The 16785-nt window shown below is 53.6% G+C and overlaps 1 protein-coding gene across 3 annotated transcripts in view; it reads right to left on the reverse strand.

The window, feature by feature from the left end:
• Positions 1 to 241: 241 nt before the first annotated feature.
• Positions 242 to 16785, reverse strand: part of GATAD2B (GATA zinc finger domain containing 2B) — a 44083-nt gene continuing 27539 nt past the window's right edge. For all 3 annotated transcript variants that reach the window (XM_072846518.1, XM_072846519.1, XM_072846520.1), the window contains exons 3-11: positions 12452 to 12581; positions 12049 to 12180; positions 11575 to 11706; positions 9162 to 9332; positions 6899 to 7214; positions 5810 to 6012; positions 4720 to 4830; positions 4064 to 4181; positions 242 to 3727 (exon numbers count right to left, since the gene is read on the reverse strand). In XM_072846518.1, coding sequence (XP_072702619.1) covers positions 3594 to 3727; positions 4064 to 4181; positions 4720 to 4830; positions 5810 to 6012; positions 6899 to 7214; positions 9162 to 9332; positions 11575 to 11706; positions 12049 to 12180; positions 12452 to 12581 — 1447 coding nt within the window. In that variant the 3' untranslated portion in view covers positions 242 to 3593. The remainder of the gene's footprint in view (positions 3728 to 4063; positions 4182 to 4719; positions 4831 to 5809; positions 6013 to 6898; positions 7215 to 9161; positions 9333 to 11574; positions 11707 to 12048; positions 12181 to 12451; positions 12582 to 16785) is intronic.

A 16785-nucleotide genomic window follows, 5' to 3' on the forward strand; every position in this document is an offset into this window, starting at 1 on the left:
CCTGCAAATTGGGGCCAAAATCCTGCAAATTGGGGCCAAAATCCTGCAAATTGGGGCAGAAATCCCTGCTGGGGGTGGGGTGGGGTTTTTTTTGGGGGGGTGCGTGCCGCCGGGGGCAGAGGAAGGAGGCCGCAGACCGCAGGTTGTTATAGATGTATATTGTATATATGCCAATGCAATAATAAAAACAGTGCAAATACAGTTACAGTTTATAATACTCGTCCCCCCCCGGCCCCGCTCCCCCCGTGCTCAGCGCTGCCCCCCACGGGACCCCCTCCCTGCCTCCGGGGCCGCTGGTGCCGCGGGGGGGCCGAGTTTGCGTGTGTGTGAAAGGCACAGATTCGGGAGGTGGCCGCCGCCACCAGTGCATCGCCGGGGCCGGGGGGGGCCACCGGTCCCGTGTCCCCCCCTCCCCAGCACCATTTCCCCCCCCCCTCCCCAAACCAGCCGAGCCGAGCCGCCGGGAACCCCCCTTTTGCACGTTTCATGTCATACACACGAGGTCACACTACGAGAAGGACGTGACGACTTCCACAACACCCATGGCTAGGCGGGTTCGCTTTCCGGGTTTTTTTTTTTGTTTGTTTTCTTTTTTTTTTTTTTTTCTACACAATGTACAATTTTTTTTTTTGTATTTTTTTTTATCCTTTTTTTTTTTTTTTTTCCTTTTTTAATGTGTCAAGAAATAGCTTATATACACGAATGAGTCCTTGTTATAACATTTCGGCAGCAATATCATAAGCTAATGAAGGGTCGGGGCTGGGGGGGGTCGGGGAGAGGTTAGAGGAGGGACGGGTTATGCCTTTGGAGGAACCAAAAATTAAAAAAAAAAAAAACCAAAAAAAAAACCAACACCCCCCCCCCCAAATTAACTCCCAATAAAAGCATTTTCACAAGCGGATCTACCCCTAGCTGTAAAAGAAACGCGAACGAAAGCGGGAAAGAAATCCTTATTTCTGTATCGGGGGGGGGGGGGGGGAAAGGAAAAGGAGGATTTTCTACCGTACGTCACATCCCTGGGAGCTGGGGGGCAGGGGGCTCAAGCCAAAAAATAATAATAATAATAATAATAATAAAACTGTTAAACCTGGGCAGGTCACAGCGGAAGCCTGGGGGGGCTCAGGGACGGCCCCACTCCCTCCACGGGACCCCAGGGAGCAAGATGGGGCTCGGCCTCCCCAGCCATGGTTTTGGGGCCTTTTTTTTTTTTTTGGGGGGGGGGGGAGGGGGAACTGCCTGCAGACCCCGGGGCCGAGGCGCCCGCTCCGTCCCGGCCCCATCGAACCCCCCTCCAAGAGGGGGGTGGGCAGAAAAGGGTCCCCCCGTCCCCGGGGGCGGATTTCACTTATAGCACCATGAAGTCGGCATCTTGTTCTCCATCGCTTCCCCCGTCCGCTCCAACCCCACCCCCCCACCCCCCCCCCAGCATTAAGTATTGCACTTGGATTTTTGTAGTTTTTTTTTTTTTTTCACTACTTTTTTTTTTTTTTTTTTTTTTAATTTTATAATTTAATCTCAACCCATGCGCCCAGGTCACCTCGTACCTCTCGGTAACACCTGACGGGGGAGAATGGCACTTGAGCGAGGGACGGGGAGGGGGGCTCGACCACGTCAAAGGGCCCTGGGGGGGCGGGGGGGGGGAGATGAAGGGTAAAGGCGATAAAGCAAAAAGAAACCCCCAAAATAACCAAAACCTCAGGTTTATCCAAGAAGAAGCGATTCGTCAAAGTGCTCCCGTGGAAGCAGGGCAATAAAAGGGGATTTGAAAAGGATCGCAGCGCCCCGGGGCAGGGGGGAGCGTGGAAGAGGGGAGCCAGCTAAACAAGATTAAAAACAAAAAAAACCCCACAAAAATATATATATATGTATATATATATACGCCACTACGCTTCACTAGCTTCCAAAAAAAAAAAATTTAAAAAAAAAAAAAATCCTTTTGCCTCTGGAGGGCCCCGGGCGGGGGGGGGGTCGGGGCACCCAGCCCCCTCGGGGGTTAAGTGCTCATTGAATTGAGGGGGGATGCTGGCGGGGCGGGGGTCCCCCCCGACCGCTTGAGGGGTGGCATTTTGGGAGAGAAGGCGCCTCGTCCCCGACAGCAGGGGGGGGCTCCCGAGCCCCCCCACCCATCGAGCAACTCCCCACGGGCGAGCTGGCGCTTCAAAATTGCACGAGAAAATTTTAATGTCAGGGAAAAAGAATTTTAAAAAAAGGAAATTAATACAAAAAAGATTTTTAAAAACAACCAGAAAACTCTCAGGAAACCCCCGGGAGCAGCAAACCCCTGCGTGGACGCTCGGGTTTGGGCAAGTTTGGGTGCCGAGGGGTCCCGGCGGAGGCGAGGGGACGGGGGGGACGCGGGGATGGCTCTGCCGGGGTCTCTCCGGCAGCCGGGGCGCGATTTCCGCTGGCTAGGGGTGCTGTCTGCAGAGGAGGAGGAGGAGGAGGAGGAGGAAGAGGAGGTGAGGGCCCGTTAGTGTGAAGGTTAAGTGCAAATAGAGCGTTTCTCAGACGACTTTTCGCGGCTTATTTCTTGCTTTGGGTTCGTTAACCGCCGGCCGGAGCCCGGGTGCCGCGCAGGGACCGCGGTGCCGTCCCCATCGTCCGCGAGAGCCGGCGGCGGGTGACGATGACCGAGAGCGGTTCCGGAGCATGCAAGAGCGCGGAGGGGAGATGATGGGGACTCACCGCGCCCGAGGCCACCGGTCGTTCGCAGTCCGCTCTAGAGCCTGCCGAGAAGCACCGCCGGCACGCACCACGGCGGCTGCCCGCCCGCCGCGTCGGGGGCTCACTGGGCGGCATCGACGCCCCTCTGCGCCCCGCCGGGCTCCTCGGGTCGGTCAAGGGGGTTGCCAGCACCGTCCATCGACCCCGCCGGCGCCGATGCCCGCGTGCCGGTGCCGATGGGCACCGGCTCCTCACCAAACCGGGCTCCCTTCCTCCGGGGAGAGAGAGAGAGATGGGAGCTAAGGTGTCGGGATCGGCGTCTGCTGACTTCTTCTGCCGAGCCAAGGGAATTGTAGCACCCTACCGCAGACGGCGGTCCGGGCTCCAGCCCATCGCATCTCTTTGCCCCCGTTTCCCCGTGAGTCAGCATAGGCTGCCCTTTAAAAAAAATAACGGTCACTTAATGTCGAGTGGATGCCCTTACAAAGTCTCTGGAAAGGAAAAAAAGGTTTAACCATCCATTTAGCAAAGGAGGGGGGGGGGGGGGGAGGGGGGAAGAAAAAAGGAAAAAAAATAAAAACAAAAAACCCCACAACACAATTAAAAATTCTATGCTTTGTCATTACAAAAAAATAGCATAAAACAAGCTTTAACACATGTAGAGTGCTGATTTCAAGCAGACATTGTTCTGACCTCGGGCAAAGGAAGTGACCTCTCACTGCTATAGAAAACCAAAGAAGTTAAGGTTTGGAAAAAGGACAGGTCGCTGAAGGTTTGAAATGGGTTTTTTTTGTTTGTTTGTTTGTTTTTTCATTCGTTTGTTTTTTGTTTCTTTTTTTTTGTCTTTTTTCCCCGTGTACGGTAGGCACCAGTACAGGCACTGCATGCGACGGAAGTGGGGAGGAAGGGAGGGGGACGGTCAATAGGCGTTATTTCTGTCCGCTGATGGACTGCGATATAGAGCGGGGTGGAATCATATCCAAAAGGTATTCCCGCTGCCGGTCCGCCAAACTCGACGCTTTGTGGCCTCCGATCCCAGCATTCAGGTAAGCGATGTTAACACCTGGAGAGGGGAGAGAAAAGCAGGTGGGGACCCCTCCAACACCCCCCTCCGCTCGGAGGTCCCCGTTTTGTGGCCGAGCCCAGCGAGCCAGGACGCTCCCAGCTTTTCCCTAGGAAGCAATAATTTAACCCAAACCCACCCTCCGAAATCCACGGAGGTCTGCAGGGCCTCTGCGGCAGGGGGAAGGGAAGCATCACGATCACCATCAGCCTGTGCTGGTGGCAATACGCACCCCTCCCCAAAAAAATCAAACCGGGCACAGACTGACCCGTCCCGCTCTCCGTCTAGCCCCAAGCCCCGTCCTCCCCGCGCTCCGGCGTGGAGCGGGGACGTTACCTGGCATGCCGAGGAGACCGCCCGCCACGGACAGCTGGGGTGCCTGCGCAAAGTTGGAAAGCATGGAGCGGGCAGAGGTGGGGATGCCACGCTGCAAAGTGCTCTGGGGCTGCGGAGCCTGAGGAAGAGGAGAACAAAGTTGGTAGGAAGGCACCGGGATCGCCCGGCAGTCTGGAAGCAGTCGCTGATGGAGCTGCAGCCAGAGGGTGAAGAATCTGTTCTGGTTTTTGGCCGCTACGTGGAAAATACAGTTTGCAGATTGCTCTCGTAGAGATACGTAATCGGGCGGCAGAGTCCGGAGCCGTGCTGCGGGCTCCCCCGCCGGACGGCATGGGATCGACAGGGGAGGGATCCGGAGGGGAAGGGGTGGGAGAGGAGACCAACAGCAGCTACGGTCTCTGCTGGCACGAGGAAATGGGGTGCAGGGGACTCAGGTTAAAAGTAACCCCACAGTCCCCAGGAAAAAGGGCAACCAGACCCCAAAGCTGCCGTAAGAGAGAAGGCAGCGGGATGCTCGCACCCCCCTCCTCGTCGGGGAGCGCTTGCTGTGCCCACCCCGCTCCAAACTCGGAATCTGGGCTACAAGCGAGGGGACGCACGCTCCGGCTCGGCCGGGAGCCCAGCGCCGGAGCTATGGAAGAACGAGCGCCGCTCACCTGCCGGAGCGTGTGGTGCCGCATGATGTTCTCCTGTTTGCTGACGCTGGAGACGGCAGGAGCTGCGGTGGGGGACAAGGCTGCCTGCTGCTGTAGCCTCTGCTCGATCTCCTGAGCAAAAGAACCAGAAGCATCCTCAGAAGCCCGCGCCATCCGATTAGACCTCGCCTCCCCGACGAGACGCAACAGGTCCAAGCTGATCCCTCCGGTGCCGTAAGCGGGGCACGCCGGGGCTCACGCCGACACCGGCCGCGGTGGGTGGCATTCCCGGAGAGGGGGGAAGCAGGTCCCTCTCCCCACGCGCCGCAATCGCTGCTTTATTTGAAAACCACTGAAAACCCAGCTGCTTTCCCAAGGTGTTACTGGAACCGCAGTCTTGCGGCAGCCAACACGAACAGCTTTTCCATCTCTGCACCCACTTGTTACAAACAGCCCAAAGACTTCTTGCTCCGCAACAGGCACGTCCCATTTGTCAACAGCCAGATTCCACTCGTATTTAGGGTTTGGTTTTTTTTTTGTTTTTTTGTTTTGGTTTGGTTTTTTTGTATTTTTTTTTTACAGTTCACAAACGATGATTCCAGCTTATTTTACCCCAGGGCCTCTAAACAAGTTCTCCAACACCGATTTATCACGGGAATTTAGCGAATTCCTCCCTTCCACAGAAAAGTGAGCAGGCAGCAAGCGGTTAAGCGACTTCCCCCAAGTTCCAGGAAAGTCAGTAGCAAAACCGGGGAGGGAAGGCAGCTGTCCCCAGCCAGCCCTGGAGCTACAAATCCAGGGGGAAAACAACGCACACAGGGAGAGGAGCAGCCACTCCAGAGTGCTCTGGACACGCAGCACCAGCATTTCGCTGCTAGAAGCTCCATGTGCTGAGCTGGGCATCCCCATGAGCTGGGCATCCCCACGGAGAAGCCAAACTCCTCAAGCTCACGCACGGGGAACCCCGACTGACCTACCGAAAAGCCACGCGGCTGGAGACGTGCAAAGGGAAGGGGAGCAGGGGGACCCGGAGCCTGGGGCAGGGAGCTCCAGGCTCTCCCGGAGCAAACGTGGCCCACCAGCGCAGCTCGCAGAGGGGCCGTGTACTTGCCTGCTCCTGCTGCAAAGCTTTCACGAAGGCGTTCTTCAGTCGGTTGGTGTGCTCTGCCTTCAGCGCCTTCTTCTGATTGGAAGTCATGCACTGCTCGCACAGGATCTTCCCGTTTTTCTCCTGCTTCCAGTGAGGGGTGAAGTCGGTGCGGCACTGGGCACAGACAAAGGGCTCCACACGCAGGAGGGACGCGCAGCTTTTCCCTGGGAGTCACCAAGAATGGGAGTTAGGTGGGAAAACGGGAGCGCCCCCCACCCTCACACCGCCTCCTCAACCCCGGGCATGACAGCAACGGGCTCCCGTGCACACCGTCGGAGCACGAGGGAAGGTCCCAGCAAATAAATGGATTTTTCAGGACAACGTCACATCAAAGTCCAACCCCACTCGGGGCAAGAGCTCAGCATCCTGGGAGAGACACAGGAAAAATCCTGCCCCAGGGACGGAACAACCCGATGGTGCTGGGACCAGCTCTACAAGACTATAAAAATCTGGGGGTCCTGGTGGTTGAGTCGCATGAGCCAGCGATGCACCGCAGTTACGCCGTGCTGAGCATGCACGGGAAGAGCATGGGCTCGATCCCAGCCAGCTGGGAGGCGGCAACTCGGAGGGAACGGTGAGGTGGGAGCTAAAACCTCTACAATCCCGCAGGGACAGGACCCCGGGCAGTCACAGTTCCGAGGATTTTGCATCTCAGCTCCCAAACATTCAGGGAAGGGCCCGGGAGACCCCTCCCCAGGTGGGCACCGCCCGACGAGCCCCAGGGCACAGACGCTGCTGCTCCAGGGCCGGCTGCAGGCTTGGCACATCAAGGCTGCTGGCCTCGCCAGACCGGCTCCGTGCCCACAGGGTCGGCACGCAGCTCCCTAGTGCCCGGGGGGGTGCGGGCTCTGCCCTGCCCTCTGCTGCAAGCAGCCACAACAAGAAGGAGTGGAGTTCAGGGCTGGGTAAGACCAGAAACCATTCTCTTGCAGCCTCCCAAGCTGCAGATTTTGGTGTTTTGCAAAAAGAAAAAGGAAAAAAAAATAGGAAATGGCACGTGGGAGCACTGTATCGCGGCGGTCAGGGAAAGCTGCAGCTCCCCGAGCTCACCTTGACTGTCGATAACGCTCTGCACCACCTCCTCCAGCCCCACCATGTAGATGAACTCGCTGTTGGCTGCGCTGGGCAAGAAATGCAGCAGGGGAGCGGGCGGCTTCGGGGGTGGGATCTCCAGCAGCGTTTTTTCCAGCTGCTTGCGCAGGGCAAGCTTGGCGGCTGCCTGGGAGTTGGCGGCATCGTTCAGAGCACTGGGACTGGGGAGCGGAGACGACACCCTGTTCACAGTGCCAGGCTGGATGTGAGAGGCAAGGTTCATATAGATGGCTGAAGACGACGTACGCTGGCAAGGAACAGAAGAACTTGATTGCTGGAGAGGAAGAGGAGATGAGGATTAATACAGCAAATTAATACAGCCTTCGACTATGGCTCAGCCCCTAAAGTAACCTGGATGAGCCAGATCGCCTTCTCACAACCCTCCCTCTGTCTGCAAATGTTCCCAAAAGGACCTGGGGAGACAGGAGCCGTGCTGGGATTCGGGAGCAGGGAGCTCGTCTCAGCCCCTACGATAATGTAGTGCCAGTGCCGAGGAGCCTCCGGTGCACCGGAATCCACAAGAGGAGTCTTGGCGTCTGGAGCAGCCCGGGGACTTCTGCAGGCGAGGGAACATGTGTGCAGGGTCCGGCCTCAGGACCCGGCCTCGGCCTCGCCGAGCGCAGGTAGCGCTGAGCGCCGCAATTCACGTGCCGGCACCATCGCTCCCTGTCGAGTCCTGCTCCTCCACCTCTTGCTTCGCTGATCTGGCAGGCGCCCAGGCAGCATCCCCGCTGCCAGATGGTGTCCGTCCCCTCCCACACAGGTGCTCCGAATGTGCCAGTTCCCTCCTCTTCCATTTCCAGCAGCTTTCTCCTGCATCCTCCGTTCATTTGGATGCGCGGTCCCTCTGGCACGTGACCGTAGCAAAGCACAAAGACTCCTGCTGACCTGAAGATGCAGCTTTCGCAGTCTTTTGTGAGAAGAAGCCATCAGCCTGCAACCTATTTAAGCCCAGGCAGGGCTGCTGTCAGCCCTTCACCCAGCCTACCTGTTTCCCAGGGTAGGAACACTTCCACACATACAAAAGGAAAAATCCCGAACAGTAACAAACCCTCTCAGCAATTCAAACAGGGTCAGCTACCAAAGCTTGGGGAACATGGTTGTGTCGATCGAGAATAACACACAGAAGATCAGTTTGCCCCAGTTTTCTTCTTTAAGATGGCTAACACATCACCGATTGGGGGAAAAAAAAGGCAGAGAACCAAGCTAATCCCAAACCAGTTGTTCTAACGTAGGTCCAGGAAAATTAAGGGCAGAGCTGATCAGGGATGACTCACACTGATTTAAATAGTTGATGAATTAACGCCAATGAACTTGCAACTCTTCTGTAACAATAGTTGGGGTGGTTTTTTTAATCAAACATGTAATTAGGTTTGTTTGACAGTTGTTCAGATGCAAGACTTCCAGATCGTTATGTAGCCATGTTTATAATTTACAAATTTGCACTATACTATCGTTAGGACAGATTAAATGGCTTAAGAACTGGCAACAAACCCTAAACAGAATTAACAGGGGTCGTTAACCCGGGCTCGCACACACACAGCGCATCTCAGCCAAGCGTCGCGGTCTGGGATGATGAACAGAGACTGTCCCACAGCACAGGAGACGCAGCCCAGGAACCAAGGCTCTTCGCAGGCGAAAGGTGTGATCGCTTTACGCAGCACCAGTGCTTAGAACTGGAAAGCGTTATTTTTTTTTCCCCTCTCCATTTCCAGTCTTCACGGAAGTCTTTCCTTTCTTCCAAAAGTAAAACAAATGGTTTTAAGCATCCTGCTTCTCGACTGCAGGGAGTTCGCTGCGCTCTTCCGGCAGACAGAAGGGGAAGAAAAGCACACGCGAGCGAGCGCTTGCTATTGACTGCGGGAAGAGGAACCAGTCCAGCTCACAAACCAGTCACCCTGCTTCACTGGGGTGGGTCTTTGTGTCGCTGTTACAGCAGGAGGCCAGTGCTGCTGGGAGGAACCACTGCTTTGGTAGCTGGCAGCTCCAAATAGGAAGTTTTAAAATTATTTATCATTTCATTCTTTCACGCAGGTCAAGGACAGCCGTCTTCGTCCACGCTTGGGATGTATTTCCACCTTCAAGCTTCCCTCCAACGTCTTCGTGCTGAGCTCTGAGCACCTCCGTGGCTCTCATCAGATTCGTAAAGCACCTCCTTTCCCTTCTTGCTAACCCCACCAGGCAACCGTGCCCAAAACCCAGCGGCAAATTAGTAACCTACCGGTTGGTAGTTGATGGCTGGATTCATGCTTGGAGTTGTAGTGCGGATGAGGCCAGGTTTAGGAGGAACCCGCTGCCCTTGTAACTGGGCAGGGTTTGGAGCAATCACACGCTGCGACATAAGCATATGGGGCAGAGTCGTATTTGTGGCAGACCTAATGACACTGTGACCCTGTCGAGAAAGGAAAGAAGAAGTAAATAAAAAAAAAGAAGGACTTGAGGCAAACCAGAATTTTTAGTTCCCTGATCAGGCTCTGCAACAGCTGAGGATTTCCACGTATCTGGAACTCCAGTTAACTTCTAACGCGAGACACCGCTCAAAGAACTTAACTTTTCCTCTAATTGTCCTTTATTTTAAATAATCACAGCCGTTTTGCCTAAAGGGAGAATGCCTCAAGTTAACATACTCATATTGTCTGTAGAGAGGCTGGAATTGCACCTGAGTCAAGAGAAGGGGTAGTAATCTCGTGGAGCAACCGCTTCCCAGGAGCCAGCCAGCTCACTGGGAAGAGAACAGACCTCCAGGATCTAGGCTGGGATGTTTTGGAAGGTAATTTTCAACACACACATTCGTGGCCTATCTTTGCATTAAAAACAACCCCGTCAATTTGTTCAATATGGAAAAATGCAAAGGGAAAAGAGGGGATTAAAAAAAAAAAAGGAGGCTGTTTGCCATCTGCATAGAGCTATTAAAACCAGAATTCACACCGGTGCCCGAGTTCAAAGTGAAACAGTTATAAGAATCCTGACTAACAGGGAGATGGGTGTTTGCCTTTGGTGCAGGAATGCAGAGGCGTGCTACAACCCTCAATCCCAGGCAGTCGGAAACATGACACCGGGATTGGAAAGACCTGAGCGCAGGCTGAGCCAGGGCTTGACCTGCCCAGGCTTCTCCTAACGCTCAGCTCCCAGCAAGGTCTTCGTGTCTCTGGGCATCGCCAGAACGGCTCCAAGGGGGGAGGACAGGTAGAAGGGCTCATTTTTTTTAGCAGAGATTACCTTAAAGCATTAAATACCTCTTGGCTGACAACCTTTTTCTCCCTCCCTCCCCCTTTCCTTTTTTTTTTTTTTAATTAGACTTGTTCTAGATGAGGTTCTTCGCTGTCACACATAAGAAAAGCTTCACAAAGACTGTGCAAACAATGCGTTTCCTCTTCTCCTAAAGCCCATTTCCTTTACCAGCCCGATCCCACTGCGAAGCCACAATAGACTTGACCCGGAATCGTTGCCATAGCAAAGAAAACAAATGCCACAAACAAAGAAGATGGTTAATGGAGGGAGTAAACGATCAGCAAGATTGAAATGAAAGTCTTTTGGCAAAAGCAGGAGAGAAAGCTACAGGCAGGCAGACACGCTGGAGGATCACCTCCATCCTCGTCCCATACACCAGCTTCCCAGCATCTGGGTTCACAACCGCATCGCGGGGACTTTGTATATTCCAATATATTATCAAAGAAATATAACTGACAGCCTCCTGCTGAAAGGACAAAGTCCATTTGCTGATGCTACAGAGCTTGGGGACACCCGGGGAACGCTTGGGGAGGGGTAAGAGCGTGCCCCAAGGTGGCAGGGGACCCCAAGCCCTGCAGCAGAGCTGGACCAAGCCCCAGGAAAGAAATCCCCATCGCCCGTCAGCGTCAGCACCCCGCTCCACAGGCACAGGCCGAGTGCCCTCCTTCCAGTGAGCTCATACCGTTGGCTTCTTGTTTACTCGTGCAACATTAAACAATTGTGTCATCTAGAATTGGCATTCTTCAGCACGCAGGCAGAAAGGTAGCAGCGTCAGACAGCACCCTGCTCTGCCTATAGCGCTCTCCCAAAGAAGGTAAACATTTCAACTCCCTGTTTCGCTTGCATTTTTCTTCACCCTCTTCCTCTGACCATTCTGCACGGTTTCAAAGAGCAGCTCTGCTGACCGGCCATTCCTGCGGGTACGTGCAAATGAGCAGTCTTCTCCCTGCAGCCCCAGAACTTGTATTCCCAAGCAGCAGACAACTTTCTTCAGGGCCACCACATCTAAATTCAGCTCATTCCACCTCACACGACCCAAATCATCGGCTGGACTAAACTTCAGACTTCCCTGCTGAAAAATCTGCCACTTCTGAAGCAGCAGAGCACCCAGACCTCCCGACGCACATCATGCAAGGGGCCGAGAGCTGCGACAGGCACAAAGTGTTACGGGAATGGCTCAGTCACCACTGCCCAGCTTCAGAGACGACCTCGCCTGCAGAGAGAACTTCCCAGACCAACTGTGGGACACCAGACTGTTCTACTGATGGTGCTGAGACCTGCCAGCATTTATCTGCCTCTTGGAAAAAGCATCTCTGTCAGGCAGAGACAAACGTGCAGCGTCGCGTGTGCACCAAGCAAAATCATAGTCTTTTGCACAGAAAACGGGTGTCAGGAAGACTCACCTGTAATGTCCTTAAGTTCTGAGGCTCAACCCCCTGAGCTCCAGGCCTGGAGGGAAGCTTGGACAGTCCCTGCTGTCCCACGTGAGCAGGAGATGGCTGGACAATAGACGCTGCGTTCTGGACAACTGGAGTCTAGATTGAGAGAAAATGAAAAGGAAAGGTTTGGAAAGGAAATCCATCGACAGACCCGACGTGGACCAAGCCTCATCGACGCTACATCAAATACTAATACTTCAGAGCTGCAGAGATTTATCTTCCCAGCTGGCCCTGAGGGCAGCATGCTAAGTAGGATGGGCTGTGGATTTGCTACAGACACACTTTGGTAAGAAATATCACACAGGAGGACAAATGTGGAGTAAAGGAAGGTCCAAGAGCAGAGCAAGTCTTTGTGTTTGCCCGCTAACAGGCTTCTACGAGGCCCAGCACCTTCCCCTTATCCCACCCAGCCCCAAACGATGCTGCCCAGAGCTTCACCTTCTGTACCACGTTCTCCTTTTGCAGCTGACTTTGCCTCAGTTTCTTCAGCAACACAAGCCTGGCCTCCTCCAGCCGTAGCTCATCCCGAAGCTGCTTGATCAGCTGCTGTCGCTCCTCTATGCTTTTACCCTACAAAGAGGCAGAAAATCAGTCAAAACTCAAACAGCTGAAACCTGCTGCCTGTGCCTTGGTGGCAAGAGAGTGTGAGGAAGCTTTAATACAAGCAAGAATTTGTACCACAGATAACCAAGGATCCAAGAGCTGGATCCTTACACCCAGAAGTTACCACATTGCTCAGAAAGCCCCTGAGCTCCCAAATCCTTCAGAAAAGCAGAACCCCCCTGCAACAGAACAGCTCTCCGCTGGAGCAGCCGCCTGGGACAGCCGAGAAACCCCTTACCTTAAACATTTCAAGATTTGCTGCCTTAAGTCTTTCCTCCATACGAGAGCTGGAACGGGGACTGGATGCCTCATTATCGGAGAGGACAATTATATCTGGCGAAGGGGTTAATCGTCCCCTGTCCTGGTCACTGCGTAACAGAAGCGGGGGGGGAAAAAAAAAGAGAAAAAGACTGAGCCACAACACCGAGACATCGGCAGCAAATCTGGGAGCGGGACAACCCCCCCACCACCACCACGGATGCGAACCGGAGCTCGGCACTGCTCTCCACGCCTGCAGAGCTGACGAACACCAGCGGACCGCCGGCTTGAGGACAGAAGCATCCTCTGCTCGCAGGAGGGAAGAGACTCGTTCAAAAACGTTTTCTTCCCCAGGGTGAAAGGTGGGTTGTTTTAAGCGCAAGGTAAGCAGACACGTGATGCAAACGCTATCTGCGAGAGGACCGGTTGGGTGTTAATAATGAGCCATACAGTAACTAAACAGGGAGACACGACCGTAGCTAGGTGCTGAGATGAGAGGGAACAGGGGTAGATACTCCGGCCTGGTATTGTTCATACTTACTCAGGAAGATCACCACGATGCTGGAGATGAGAACGGGCTAAGTTCCCCAGTTAACAGAAACATAAAAACTCCAAGCCTATCTCAATACAAATCTATTTTAAAAGGTCACTCCATAAAGGAAAATCTGAATAAATACCCTGCATAGAGTCAAAAGATCCAATTGAACCGAGATCTAGAAATCAGTAAACGAAAGGAGCAGCAATGACAACAGCCCGTCACTGGGGGGGGCGGGGGGGGGGAATTAAAAAAAAAAATCAATGCTATAATCCAGCAGTATCCACGCACCGCACTGTTCGTGGTGGCATCATTCAGAGTAGGGAGACACTAATAAAAGCCCTTTGCTATCACCAATTTAATGTAACGATGCTTGGAGAGCCTTGGAAAAATGCGAAATAGTCCAGCGTGAAGCAGCACGAGCACTGTGGTTATAAAGGTGCCGGACGTGCTGCCACCGAGGCAGACAGACTTATCGTTCTCGGACTCCCTGGACGGTCTTTGCTGTGAGGCTGCGTGGGGGGGAAGGAGACACACAGATTATCTTATCCAAAACTTTTAGCTTTGAACATCCTGGAGGAAGCACGGAGCCAAATCCCAGCTCCCAGGCTTGGCTGTTCCAAGGGCGGTGGGTCCGGAGAGGATGCTCGGAGTGGGACGTTGGCTCGCAGGGGGTTTTGCCTTCGGCAGCTTCGTCTCCCAAACGTTACAGCTGCTTTTGTGGGCATTTCAAAGCACTAGTGCTGCGTAGCTGCCCCCTTCTCCAGCTGTTGCACATCTACTGCAAACCTCATCGATCATGGAGTTTGCAAGTCACTCTTCAGCTGGAGAAATGCCCCCAGCAGCTTGGCTCCAAACCATAAAAAAAAAAAAAAAAAAAAAAAGAAGAAATCAAAGCCGTGAAAGCTCTCGGCTGAGCCCAAAAGCGCCGAAACATGGCTCTGCACGGCATTTGTGGGTGCATTATTTCAGCGCCCTCAATAACCTCTTTGTGGGCCGTCACACACTTAAGGTGTCACATGAACGCGGTATCTGCTGATCAACAGATAGCCTGTTCTTGGGGATCCCCTTTCAGCACCCCACGGATGCTGTGTGTGGGACCCAAACCAGGGGTCTTCCAGCTGCTGCTCCCTCTCCGGAGCGAGGAGGAGTTTCTCAGGTCACTGGTGGCAGGAGGGTTTCCAGCTGGGGCTGAGTTTGTGGTCTGTCCCAGCAGCGCGGTCAGCAGAGAAGGTCCAGAGCATCCTATCGAGGTAAAGTCAGCCCGAGCCGGTCCAGGCAAAGCAAGCTGCATCCAAGGAGTTTCATATTTAGCTGGCCAAGAGCAAGAGCTGCTTTTGGATGAGTTTTCAACAGCTCTTGAGTGGCCCATCGCCCTCCCATGGCATTTTATCTGGCTTCTGCTGCGAGCAACCCAAGGGGCCCATCTCCAAACTATCCATTAGGGCACGTCCATACACGAAAGCGCTCGGGAATAAACACGTCCTCGTGACGAAGCAGGGATCCTAGGTCAACTCGCAGCCACCATTCCCCAACAGAGTTTCACATGTCAACAAATACTGTGATGACCAAGTGTTTGGATAGGAGGCTCTCCAGCATGCACAGGATCACACGTCAAAAATAAAACACATCAGGCTTCAGCTGAGGGTCCCTTCCCCCATCAGCATCAGGGCTGCTCGCACGGACCCCGCAGGCACCAAAACCACATCCCTTATTTTGCTGCAAGCCTCTGGATGCACTTGCTTTGAGTAACAGCGTCCCAAACTCTCGGACCAGAGAGACTGAAGGCAATCAAGCATTGAGCACAACAGCTTTTCTTGCTCCTCTCGCATCCTTGGCCACATCTCGGGCACACCCGGAGTAATAAAGCATCGGATTTGGGTTCAGAATTTTCCTAAACATAGGCTGTCATTACGGCTGCTGGTGATTATTTTGCACAAGCATCCAGATATGTCCGGGCTGTTTTATTTACATTCCGTCAGGGGGAAAAAAGCAAAGCCAGAGTCAAAACCAGACAGGGGAAAACAGGGCCATCTGCAAAGAATTGCTGAATATGTCAGGGTTGTTTTATTTACTTTTGTCAAGGGAAGAGCGTAATTACAACAAAACTACTGGAAGAAGAGCTACGCCGAGGGCACAGGAGGCAGGCAGAGGTGACAAGACGTGGAGCACGTTCCCAAGCCAACTCCAGCTTAGCAACCCCTTATCAGCTGGGTAGGAAAATTAAACACCCCCAGCCTTATTTCTCTAGCAAGAGACATTTTTCGCACTCAATTCTTTCAAAACTCGTAGCAGAATTTTTCTACCTCTTTTTAGGGCTGATTTCTTTTCAATCAGTTAGTGATTCAAGTGTCTGCATCCAGTGCTGGTACCTAACTGGATTCCCCGCATCTTGCACAATATTCAAGCAACTCAGCTGAGCGCGCAGCCCTCCGCAGTGCCCGACGCTCACCTGCCAGCTCTTCGGGGAGAAGACGACCTGCACAGTAACTTACCCAGAGCCATGGTTATTCCTACAGCATTTAACACCTCAAGAGCTTAAACCCATTTGCCAAGTGCCTGAGTATTACCCGTGTTGTCTCACCCACAGGGCTTTTTAGGAGAATTGCACTTTTCAGAGGTGCAACACCCCGATGATGCACTCGGAGCAGGACACAAGTAAACCCCGGGTACCTACAAAGGGTGTTGCTCGTACCTGAATGCTCCCACGAGCACAGATAAAACCCTGTGGTACACAATAATAACGTCTCTGCCTCGCCGCATGCAGTTCTTCAGATTTTACGGGAGGCTGAACCAGCGGCAGAGGTGACCGGGCAGATTTAAGCCACATATATTGTCATTAAAGAAAAATAATCCAGGTGGTTTTCTCCTTCCCACCTCCGGCACTCCAGGTCTGTTCACCACTTTGGATGCTCTGCAAGCCAGGGTGTGACAGGTAAGAAAGTGCCCGTGAAGGCATTAATCTTTATAATATTTATTATACTGACAGCACCCAGAAGGGACTTGAAGCATTGAGATCCCCTGCCTTCAAACCCCCCGTCCATCACCCGGTCACCAGCCCTTGTGGGACAGGAGCCCCCCAGAAGAGCAGGGAGCACCCCCTCGTTATCCAAAAGCCACCACCGACACAAAAAGACCCCGATATGACGCATCAACGAAGACAAACAATCCCGGTTTTGCTGAATCACGATCCCAGTTCCTCAATGAAGACGGAGAGTGAGAACAGAGAACGTTGGCAACACGCACCCCGTCACGAAGAGGGCTCACCCTGCCCTCGAACCTTCCGGCTGAAGCGGCCAAACTTCCCGTACATCCACACGCAAAGACGTACTCAACCAGTTGGGACACCAGCATCTATCTCCTGGCCTGTGAATGCAGCTCCTGTCGTTGCAGGCGGAAGCTCTGCACAGGAATTACCACCACCTCCTTCATAGAATCATTAAGGTTGGAAAACACCTCTAAGATCATCTAGTCCAACCATCAAACACGCTTCAACTGCAAATACCTGGTTCCTGAGGAAGGTGCGGTCATTCATCTGAAGCACCAAGAAAACATAAGACTCACAGAACGGTTTGGGTTGGAAGGGACCTTCAAAGGCCACCTCGTCCACCCCCCGCTGGGAGCAGGACCATCTTCCACCAGATCAGGTTGCCCAGAGCCCCGTCCAACCTGGCCTTGAACGCTTCCAGGGACGGGGCATCCCCCACCTCTCCGGGCAACCTGGGCCAGCGTCTCACCAGCCTCAGCGTAAACAATTTCCTCCTTACATCTAGCCTGAA

Source organism: Ciconia boyciana, chromosome 26, assembly GCF_034638445.1.
Source record: "Ciconia boyciana chromosome 26, ASM3463844v1, whole genome shotgun sequence".
Lineage (NCBI taxonomy): Eukaryota > Metazoa > Chordata > Aves > Ciconiiformes > Ciconiidae > Ciconia > Ciconia boyciana.